Here is a 12,065-nt window from a genome sequence, read left to right on the forward strand (position 1 = left end):
CTACAAAAAAATTGAAATTTAGCAACGATTTTTTTTATCAATTTGCGACAATTTTCAAAACTGTCGCAGATATAGCTGTCGCGAAGCATTTAGCGACAATTTTCAGCAACTGTTAAAGTAACAGTCACAAAGTTCTATTTTTGCGACGATTTAAAACTGTTTTCAAATAGTAGATTTTGCAGCGGTTTCAAAATCGTTGCTAAATTCCTTTAAATTATTGAACTTTAGCCACGATTCTAAAACTATCATTGTTTCTAGTGCACGCATGGTTTTCGATTGCGCCCTACCACACACGAGCCATGCACTCGCCTAGTCGCATGTGCACACGCCACTGCTCGCCTTGCCGCCCCCGCACCATGTGGCAATGATGAAATTTTATTCTAACTGCTACCTTTCCCCAGTTTTGATCCCAAGACCTCCCGTACGAGCACTCGAGCAAAGCCAACAGATCTGTAGAGCCCCCTTGTTATATACCCACACATATTAATTATATACTAATCCAACCACTATTTTCTAAAATTACATTTTATATTTTTTAATATAAATTAAAAAAATTAATTAATTGATTAAATTAAAAATATATTTTTTAAAAGAATAATAGAATAATTTCAAAATAAATTAATTAAATTAAATTAAATAAATTAATTGATTAAAAAGTAAAAAGAAGAGTTAATATATTTTTTCAATTTTTTTTAAAAATTATCAAAATTTTATATATTTTTAATATGAATATTAGATTATTTTCTAAAATTTTGCGTCGATTCTTTAAAATTGTTGCAAATGTTAATTTAATTTAACTTTTTAGTTATTAAATTATTTTATAAATTTTGCGACAATTTTTCAAAAATCGTCACAAATGTTAATTTAATTTTCATTATTAAATTATTTTCTAAATTTAGTGGCAATTTTTGAAAAATTGTCACAAATGTTAATTTAATTTTTTAATTATTAAATTATTTTTTAAATTTAATGCTGTCGCAAAAAACGTATTTTGCGGCGGTTTATAAACCACTGCAAATACCATGTTTTACGACGATTTTTAAAATCATAGCAAAAAAATCGTCGCAAAATATCAATTTTTTTTATAGTGTATAGAGAAAAACTATAAAAAAATTCTATTGAGAATTGAGAATGGAATGAATATAATTGAAGGGAGACCCTCAATTTATAACCCTCAAGCTGACGTGTAAAGTATAGAGATACCTATGTCTATCTTTGTATACAAGGTTACAATTACAAATTCAAACCTATCTAGCCCAATCTCTATCATTTGGATGGCTTTAAAACCTTCCAAAACTTGTGTCACAATCCTCCACACAACACTTATGTTAACACATTGTATCACGTTACCCTATGTAAGGGATATTTAGAAAGGTCTTCTTATATATGTTGTGCCACGCAATTCACCCAATCACTTCCGCGTGACCAACCAAATATCTACATCCTCATATCATGTCTGACCACACTCCCAACATGTCCTCATCATGACCGTGTCATGTCCCAATTATTTAAATCATCAATAAAACTCTTCATCACCTCCACATGTCGCCTACATGAGAAAGGCTCAATTCCTAAGTCAAACAACAAAGTCTTCAATTTTGGCCGATCAAAATAAACAACTAATCTATTACATAATTTGTATTCCCTTCAAAAATAACAAAAATAAATTAAAAAATACTGAACTCAATGTGACCGTAGTCATTTGCACATGGATATATCCATCATAATTTAAAAATATCTCTAAAGATCATTGTGATTTACTTATATTGCATAGAGATTTAGTGTGGTTTAAAAAGTAAACCATAGGCACAACGACTTTTAGTGATAATTTCAACCTTTAAGAGATTTTAGTGTACATAACTAAAATGTGAATACATTTTACTAGAAATATTTGTTGTTTTTACATTTTCAATTTTTCCAAACAGAGCCTTAGTCGGAAGGCCTGCAAAGTCTCAAGGCGCAACCACCGATCGATGAGGACAAAACGAGCAATGGATGAAAACCAACCGCTTGAAAGGGGAAAGTGAAAGCAAAAGCAAAAGGGGCTGAACGTGAAGAGAGAAATTCTTCATCTTCAGCCTTCGGTCAATTCTACTCTCTTTGGAGCAGGGCGAATTCAACTGTGATATCACGAGGAGGATGGAGAAGAAGAAATGAGGCTTCTTGTTGGTCTGTTGATGCGATATCCCCTAATCTACTGCTCAGGAGGGTTTCTTCTTCAGCCCTAAATTCTTGATTTGCTCTCTTTCTTCTGCAAACCGTAGATCCTTTCTTCGTCTTTTCGTTCTCGTTCTGCGTGTGAATAATTTTCTCGAGACCAATGTTTGAAGTCTTCTTCGACTTTTGAAGGGTTTCTGGCCGGAATCTGAGAGTCCAATTCTGGAAGTTGCGGACAACATTGTCACTCCTTCCCCCGAATTGGATGTTTTTACAATTGGCGGCGAACTGAGCCCTGGTAAAGTTTTGGTAACCCCTAAATATATATAGCATTTGCTTTTGTTTGTGATACTTTCAGTTCGCATGAGATTCGATTTCCCATTTTCATGGTCCTTGAGGTGGTCGATTGTGGGATGTTTTCTGCTTTTTATTTTCCGCGGGCTTAATTTTATTGTTTATTTGAAATTGAGCAAGTTCACTGAAATTAGTCAGAATAAATTTTCATGCATTCTCCGGTTCTTAGTTTGGATAGAAGAATGGTAGATGGGAAAGAAATGTTGTACATTGGAAAATATCCTTTTCCTGAAAATTTCCAGGCTTTGTTTGATGTGCCCAAAATTTTCTTCCCAAAAAGCATTTGAAGCCAACACCCTTTGACACATTATCTGAAAGCTATGATGAAGGTTAACTTGAACTGGATACTGATTTTATGCAATTGATAGTACTTAGTAGTGTTATTGTGATAGTCCTCAGTGTACTTGATCAAAGTAGTAAAAATTGTAGATATCAAAACAAACACACAATAGACAAAAGGCTTTTCCAATGAGCATTTCATTGAATTAGTAGTAGATGAGGGAAGGAAAACATGCATTATAGGTTTTTCACATCAACAAGTTAACCATATATATGAAAGTAATGCTCATATTGTGGTAGATGAAACCTGATTCAATTTTAACCAAATAAATTTAGCAAAGCCAACCAAACCCGTGCCACAGCCAAGGGAAAAAAATTACCCAACGACATACTGACTAAATCCAAAATGTTTATCCCTATTCATGCATTTCATTCCCAATAAAATTGATAAAACATGTGCAAACCGATGGTTTTCTGATAGTGATCCCCTTTGGTAACATATGCAATGGCATGCAGTGCAATTGGAGTTGCAAAGGCATTTTAGTGTTTGGCAGATACATGTGTCAGGACCCTAGTCCTAATTGATGTTTTCTTTGGAGATAGAACTGGAAATTGAGGGAGAAATAGCAAGAATTGAGGGAGAACAAACAGAATATCAGGGAGAATAGATTGAAGTGAGGGAGATTGATAGAAAGTAGGGGGAAAACTAGGAGAAATGTGACAGAATTGAGGGGAAAATCAGAGAGAACAAAGGGGGAAATGAGAGACTTTAATAAATTCTTCATAATTCATACATTATCTACACCGTGGGGCTATAGATTTATATAGAAATCTAACCAACATTTATTTGTGGTGGTTACTACTCCACTACTAATAACTGCTCATAAATCATTCCACTACCTCCCCACTTTCCATAACTGTAAATTAATTGTAAATAATACCCAATTACTCCTAGAACATAACTGTAAAAATACTGCAACTGAATAAAAATACTACAATTGCCCCTAATTAATTAGTAGGTCATGACATTCCCTCCTCCTTAAAAGGTTTCTTATCCCCAAGAAATATTAGCTTCTGGCCTCACTTTTTCGTCCAATCCCTGTTTTTACTATCTGATTCATCCTTCTTAAGACTGTAGGGTGTAGGATCCTTGAAGGTGCCTAAACGATCAACCAAGTATGTTACCAGTCAAGGACGAATGTTAACTTCTTTTTCCTCCACCTCGTTGGCTCTATCCAGTAAATCCTCCATTACTATCATTGCATTGACCTCGGATAATGGATGGGTACCCATTCTGTCAAGAATAGCAAGCTTGAAATAGTCAAGATTCAGAGTTGATGTAATCGTAACCTTCTCCAATGGCACAACCTCTTTTGCTGCCTGCTTGTTGGTGTACCCCACGGGTCCATCTTCAACCGATATCTCTTCCAAAGGTGTTGCACTGATTTTTCTCGAAATTGTTATTCCTTTCTTGGCATCCAATTCAGGATGTTCCTCACCTTCTTGTAAGTCAAAAATCCGAGGAAGGACCCTAGTGCTTGCTTGAATCGATTCTACAGTAGAACTTGAAAGAAATTCTATTGATAGACTAACTTGAAACCTCTTTGAAATTATAATCATTAAGTTGTCCAGCTTTTTATTTAACTCTTCCTTGAATACTTTCTCCAGCGACTGAATTATCTCAAGAATTCCTTCAGTCATCTGCATAGTCCAAATTCTTCAAAATCTACTGCATATCACTACTGCAATAACCACCTTGTTCTGATTGAAAATCAACTGGCAGGAACCCTAAATCACAGCTAAGAAATCACTGCTTTGATACCAAATGTCAGGATCCTAGTCAATTGATGTTTTCTTTGGAAATAGAACTGGAAATTAAGGGAGAAATAGCAAAAATTGAGGGGGAACAAAATGAAGTGAGGGAGATTGACAGAAAGTAGGGGGAAAATAGGGAGAAATCTGATAGAATTGAGGGGGTAATCAGAGAGAACGATAGGAGGAAATGAGAGACTTCAATAAATTCTTCATAATTCATACATTATGTGTACTATGGAGTTATAAGTTTGTATGGACAGCTAATCAACAATTATTTGTGGCGGTTACCACTCCTCCACTATTAATAACTGCTCCTTAATCACTCCACTACCTCCCCACTTTCATAAATGTAAATTAACTGTAAATAATACTCAATTACTCCTAGAACATAACTAGAGAAATACTGCAATTGAATAAAAATACTACAACTGCCCCTAATTAACTAGCAGGTCGTGACAACACGTCACCTTCTGAGTCGATGTAAGGAATATGGATGCTACTGGAGTGATGTGGGAAGAGTAGTACCATTGAACTCCTTCTTTCTCTCTCTTCCTCTTGTGCTTTTTTGTTTGGATTTATTAAATTGATGAATCGAGCATCTTGTGACATTTTGGGAAAGTACTTATGGGAGTTTTGAGTTGTAATTTTTTTCCAATTCTCTCTATTGTAAAAAGGTACTCATAAAATTTTTCTAGTCGTCATTCTATCCAAATGCTGGTGCCTTAACCCCAACTAGAGAATTAAAAGTGACCAAAATAGGGAGGAAATTATAGCTACTCTCTAAATGGTTGTCTATGTTGTATAGTGGCGGCAGCACATTTTCTAAAGTTTTTCCTCCCACTGAAATTGAAAAGGGTGTGACATTCCTAGTGTAGATTAGTTTCATTCATTGGGTGGCTCTCTCTCTCTCTCTCTCCATGTCACTACCCTACCCAGTTAGGGTGGTGATGTGGCCATGAGGCTAGTATTTAACAAAATACTACTACTTCCACATCAGCTAAAAGTGCTAGTTGAACCAACATTTCTTTGAAAGAACCATTAGTTCAACTAGTGGCTCTTTAAAGAATAGTAAAGAATCATTGGTTGAACCAGATGTTCTTTTGTTAAACAAGCACTGGTTCAACCAGCAGAGTTGTTACTTGCAGTATTTTGTTAAATAATTTGGTTTGGGTAATAGTTTATTATATTTTATAAATAGTGCTAGTTTTAAAAATCACCATATTAGCTTATATGTAATTAATATAAATCATATAATAATTATATGAAAATAGAACTAAAAATAATTGTTATGCTATTCCTTAACGATAATATGATTACATATAAAGTAATTATGCATAATTATGGTGGCATATACATGTGGACTATTGCAAAAAAAGCATATATAATGATGTCTTGGGAAAATTTATATTTATCAAGTTTATTCTTATCTTGAAAGCATGTAAATAAAAGTGTTTTACATGTATCTCAACTTTTTCCACACTAAACATGTAAGAAAAGGACAAATGCATATTTTTGCACCTAAACTTTTACATTTTTTTCTTGTGGAACCCTAAACTCTTCGAGGTTCCATATGTGCCCGTGAACTTGCAAAATCACTACATTTAAACACCTTTTAAGCATCCGCAACACACGTGCCTTCTTTGAGCGCTTGGGAGGCAAAAACTGGCTGACTAAAAACATAGATGAAATAGAAACCCAAAAGAAAAAAGGGGAAAAAATGGAGTGGGTTTCATCCAAAACTGGGGGAGTTGATGGGGTTGGAGGCAGAGCGTTGTTGAGTCGATGGCGACGGGGTGGAGTCCCAGACCATCGGAGAATCAGGGGGAGGAGGAATCTTGGTGAAGCCACAGAGGCGGTGGCCAAAGAAAGGATGGAGACTGATTTTCTTGGACTTGGGTTGCAAGGGAGAGGAAGAGGACGGTAGGGGTCTCTTCATGACACCCATGGGACGACGGAGGAGAAGCTGTTGAGGTTGAGCTTAGAGAGGAGGTTGACGGCGACGCTGGTGCCTGTGCCGGTGTTGAAGCTGCCAACTTCCTTTGTTTCTTGGAAGTCCATTGCCAGTTCTCTGAAGTCATCATCGGTTCTCAGTCTTTGAAGCCCATCACTGGCTGCTTTTCCTTCGCTGATTCTCGGTCTCGAAGTGTTTTGTCTGCCTTTTGGGTTTTTGTTTCATCTACATTTTCTGTCGGCTGATTTTTACCTCCCAAGCGCTCAAAGAAGGCGTGTGTGTTGCAGATGCTTAAAAGGTGTTTAAATGTAATGATTTTTCAAGTTCAGGGGCACATTTGGAACCTTGAAGAGTTTAGGGTTCCACAAAAAAAAAATGTAAAAGTTTATGTGCAAAAATATGCATTTGGCCTTTAAGAAAATGTGAACATGATATACATGGACTGAATATATCATCTCTAGGAGATTGTATGCCATCGTATTCCACCCTGTGAACTAAATCCACACTTAGCTTTGGTACCTAGTTTGATAGGATCATGAAGATACATGAGCATCTCGCAAATATAAATTTTATTTTAGAGTTTTTCATTTGTATTTCTGAATAATCAGATATCAACTCTCTCTTTCTTTCTCTGTGTATTGGTTCTCCTTTGCCTTTTCTTTGATTGTTCTAGCTTCTCTTTTCTCAGTATGTCCTTTTCGTCACTAACAGATGCTTCATGTGGGTGAGGCTAAATTTCTTAGTGAAAATTGCTATTAAGTACCAGAAAAAGGCCCTAAAGAAAATTTTTGAAATGCTTGGCTATCACATTTTATGAGGGATATGGCTGTCAAATAAAATGAAATGGCAGGAGGTTTCTATGCTAAATTCATATGTTTGGAATTCATAGCTTTAATTATTTTGATAGCTCAGTACTTTAGGGTTGGTATTTGATAATTTTTTGTCTATGGCCATTTTACCCCTGGGAATCCCTTCAGAAGTATATGAAGGTCAATTTTTTGGCTGATTATTGATGTTTTAGTCCAATACCCACTTATTGTAGGCCTGATTTGGATTATTGGCTGTTATGTATCTGTTTATTTATTATTATACTTTTTTAGGTAATTGCTATGGTCCCAAGTCTGTGATCTAGTTACAGGGTGATGTACTTGAACTTCAAGGAAGGGATTAATTGAAAGAATGTGATTGTGTTTTCCTACCCTTGCAACATATTTTTTCTATTTATAGATCACTGCAAACAAGAGCTTGTTGGAGGGACCTCTTCAATCTGAGTTCAAGGAACTCAACCTTGAAGGAATCTCTGCTCGTTCTCCTCTTGGGTCATATTTTGTGTTTCTATTATTTTTGAGAGGTTTTAGCCTGATTTGTTACAGAAGAATCTGTTGTTTGGTCAATATGAAAACATAGTCCCATAGATCAGTGAGAGATGAACTAGAAGATGGTAGCCAGAGGTTCGTGGAATGGATCACGCTCCAGCACACATTGGCAGTCTTACCAGAGAGTAAGCTCATGTGCCGTCAAGTTTCCTGCATGTGCCAGGGCATGGGAGTACTTCCAGCGACCTGCTTTTCACTGGCACTGTTGCCGGAGGCAGGCAGACTACCTCTGATATTCTTTCATTTTTCTATTTTTTGTGTTTTATTGATTTTTTTTAGGATTTCTTCACTGTTTACACGCATTTTTTTCCCTTTATTTCTGATTTTTTACTTCTGTTCTGCCTGGTATATTGATGGAACTTCCTCAAATTTGTCTTTCTTTTTCTTTGACATCAAGTTTGTGTTTCATTTATCTAATTTCAGTGCACACTCCAAACTACAAGACCAGAAGAGCCACCTTTCATGTTTTAGCAAGTTCTGTCAATATCAGTATTTTTATACAAAATTTTGGATCCCTTATGATTATATTCTTTGTGCAAGTTCAATCAATATAAGTATTTACACAATTTTTTTCATTTTTTATTTTTTTTTTATTTTTGGATTCCACTCTTCACACTTCACTTGTTTCCTTTTTTTTTTCCACTGAAATTTTTATTTTATTGAATTTCAATGAATTTTCTATTTTGTTTTTATATAACAGTAAAACAATTTTATGTTTTTCTTTCTTCTAATTATTTATTTATTTTTTAAGATTGGCATTTACCTCTTTATTGGTATATATTGGAAAGAATGATGCATGAAGCAAATTTTGAACAAATTGCGTCTCACATAAAAAAATCCCGCACCTCACCTTGCACTTTGTGTCTCAGGCTCCAGGCACCTTTGCACCTTAGTGCACAACTACGTCAGTGCATTTGCTGCACAATCTTGTTCTTGTTCCCTACTCTCTCTTGTTCGATTCTCCTGTACATCATCAAAAAGCCTCAAACTGCTGCTGAAAGGTATGAAAGTCACCCATAACTTCCTGCTCTGATTCCAATTGTTACAGCCCTGAGTCTGTGATTGAGTTACAGGCAATGCACTTGAACTTCAAGGTAAGGATTAATTGAAAGATTGTATTTACATGTTTTCCTATCCTTGTGGCCTACTTTTTCCATTTATGGATAACTACAACCAAGAGCTCAATGGAGAGAACTCTTCGATCTTTGAGTTCAAGGGATTCAACCTTGAAGGAATTTCTGCTTAACACTTTCAAGAACTTCGCCTCCTATTTAGATACAAGTGAATAATAAAAATAAAAAAACTAAAACTAAATAACCAACTATCTAAAACTACCTCCATGTTTGTAGTTGGACATGGAGATTTCATAAGAAAGTGAAACTGTCATAAAAAACTGAAACTAAAAAGGAAAATGCCATAAAAAACTGAAAACGAAACTGCCATAACAGTAATCTTAGACATGACTTGGAATGTGATGGCTTTACAGAGAACATGACTGTGGGTAGAGATGGCTGGAGAGCTAGAATCATGTAGTCAGCTTAATCTTGTGAGATTAAGGCTTGTATTTTATTATTGTTGTTAATTTTCTAGGTAATATGCCCTTGGACAACAAATCTTGTTGATTGAGTCAATTTTTTTGTCACATTCTTTGCAACCCCTATTCTTAATGTTATTTATTTTGTAACGAGTCTTTTCTTAATTTTACTTGCATTTGCTCAAGCAGCATTAACCCTGAAAAGGAAATAAAATAGGTTTTCTTTGTATGATATACAGTTCTCTTTTAGTGTCCCTCAAACCAAATTCCATGTTTCTTGAACTCGGTTGTGTTCTTCCACAGGATTTGTTTTGAAGTTTCATCTTTGTGGTTCTTTGATGATTTCATGCTATTGTTTCTGTTATGCTTTGTCTATCTACCATGAAGTTCATGTTCTGCTCCTTTTCAGCGCAAACAGATGGATGAGGATTGGGAAAGATGTTTAGTGGAGTTGCATCAATTCGCTACTAACCACTCTGGTCTGCCAGTGACATGCACATCGTGCCAAAGAGTCATTTCACCTGATAATGAGGCTGGGGATCTTGAAGGAATCAGCTTGTGTGGAGATTGTAAATTTTTGTTTCTAGAAGAATCTGGGACCCCCATGAATGACACCCATCAAAGGAGAACTAGAACAAGAACAAGATACAGCAGTTCGGAGTCAATCGAGAATCTTTTCTCACAACATTTTTCACATATAGCTAGTCTGGCAATGCAAGGCCAGCCAACTGCACTTGGTCGTGAGAGTCAAGCTGCAGATGGTGATGCAGCTGTGAGGTTCCAGCAGCATGCACATTCCCGAACTACTCCAACTGGCTCTAGAAGATGGAGCATACTGTCTGATACTGAAAGTGATGGGTTTGATTCTGTTTATGGGGATAGTGAGTCGAATATTAGCTTTGGTTTTAATGGGTACAGATACTTCAGAGAGAGTGACGGGATCTCATTTAGTGCTTATGGAGGGGACTCTGAGGGTTCAGTAGATGGGCGTAGCATATTGGAGACTGATATGTTTGTGCATCCAGATGCAGGAAGTGATCTTGGTGGTGATACTGATATTGACCCCATGCATGCAGGTCTCGACCAATGGAACTCAGATGATCAAGAAGACGACTATGATGAAGATGAAGAAGATAATGACTGGGAAGAAGCTGATACTGAGGAAAATGCTGCTGAATCTTCAGTGGGGGTCCAGTTTCAAACTTCTTTAGGTCCAAGTGAAAGCAATTCCCCTATTATATGGCTAGGGCAGCTTCGTTCTCCTGAATCCCCGGGAGCCATTAGTCTTAGAGCCGGGGAAAGGAGGGAAACAAATATCCATAACATTTTTGCTGAACCTGAGATGCTCCAACTCCAAGTTTATAGGAGTCCTGAGAATGATCGTGCAAGACATTTTCAATCGCTGCTTGACAGTCTTGCTGAGCATGACAACGCAAGAAGAGGAGCACCTCCTGCTTCAGTATCCTTTCTGAATGATTTACCTCGTGTGGTCATCAAAGAGGACCATGAGAACACCGATTGTTTGGTCTGTGTAATCTGCAAAGATTCTCTCTCGGTTGGGACTGTTGCAAATCAGCTTCCTTGTCTTCACCTGTACCACCCTGCCTGTATATTGCCATGGCTGCAAGCTCGGAACACATGCCCCCTGTGTCGGTACGAGCTTCCAACTGACAACCAAGATGTCGAGGAACGGAGGCGTAACACTAGCAGCAGACGTTTGGAGCATGAGATCCAGCAGCAGGAGATGAGCGACTATAGTTCCTCTGAGGAAGAGGAAGAGGAGGATGATGATGATATAGGCGACCGAGAGTTTTATCTTTTCGCAAGAGAGGAGGCGGCGGCAGAACTTGCAACTGAAGAGCACCATGCCACATGGAGCTCCAGTAGGGAGAGTGGAAGTGGGAGTGGGAGAGGTAGATGGTTGTTTCTTGCAGCTGCTCCTATCGTCGGCCTCTTCGGTATTGCTCTGATGTTGTGGTTAGGCAACAGTGGCTGCCATAGGTTCCGGCTACCGGATCCCAGTTCTGGCGGCCGGCCACTCAACCAAAGGGAGAACAGGAGCAGGAGGTGGTGGTGCCCTTTCTAAAGAAACCATTTATTTTGATGAACTTTTATTAGGGGTGTAGTAGTCTTGGCTTTAGCTTAGCGTCTTTAATCATATCCCCCAAAAAAATGTTTCTGCCATTAAGCGTGTACAGCCTTCTTGGTTGAACGAAGTCTTTTCTGCGTAAGCGTTGGTTGCAAGCAGATAAGAGAAGGGGCTGTAGAATGGAATTATTAGATAAAACCACGATTCCAGTGTTGTTTTGATAACAATATTAATATAAATCCCAATGAAAAATGGAATTGAATCTGGACGGTGAGGGTGAGGGTTTTTATCTGATTTTCTTTAAAAGTTCTCAGTTTTTTTTTTTTTTTTTTTTGTTAATCTTATATACGGATAAAACTAGTCTTATCACTTACCATATTTCTCTTTCAAACAAGCAGATAGTACTTAAAACCCTCCCAGTAAGGAGAAAGATTTTTCATTTCACTCATTTTTATGCCCATTCCATTTCAGTTACTAAAATCTCTTTTCAAATATAACCTCAAGCTATAA

General features: G+C 37.0%; 1 protein-coding gene across 2 annotated transcripts; it reads left to right on the forward strand.

Annotated features, from left to right (window-relative positions):
* The first annotated feature begins 1,941 nt into the window (after nucleotides 1–1,941).
* Nucleotides 1,942–11,819, forward strand: LOC127788358 (uncharacterized). 2 transcript variants are annotated; one of them, XM_052316529.1, is made up of 3 exons: nucleotides 1,942–2,455; nucleotides 8,802–8,933; nucleotides 9,876–11,819. In XM_052316529.1, exon 3 carries the CDS (start codon nucleotides 9,885–9,887, stop codon nucleotides 11,550–11,552), a length of 1,668 nt encoding a protein of 555 aa, XP_052172489.1. In that variant the 5' UTR covers nucleotides 1,942–2,455; nucleotides 8,802–8,933; nucleotides 9,876–9,884; the 3' UTR covers nucleotides 11,553–11,819. The 2 variants fall into 2 exon arrangements, with proteins under 2 accessions (XP_052172489.1, XP_052172488.1); XM_052316528.1 differs by lacking the exon at nucleotides 8,802–8,933 and having other exon boundaries at nucleotides 1,943–2,455.
* Nucleotides 11,820–12,065: the final 246 nt, after the last annotated feature.

This window comes from Diospyros lotus, chromosome 13 (genome assembly GCF_014633365.1).
Source record: "Diospyros lotus cultivar Yz01 chromosome 13, ASM1463336v1, whole genome shotgun sequence".
NCBI lineage: Eukaryota > Viridiplantae > Streptophyta > Magnoliopsida > Ericales > Ebenaceae > Diospyros > Diospyros lotus.

Excerpts from the sequence above, each read along its gene's own strand:
- LOC127788358 (XM_052316529.1), top strand. The coding sequence starts at position 9,885 with ATGGATGAGGATTGGGAAAGATGTTTAGTGGAGTTGCATCAATTCGCT.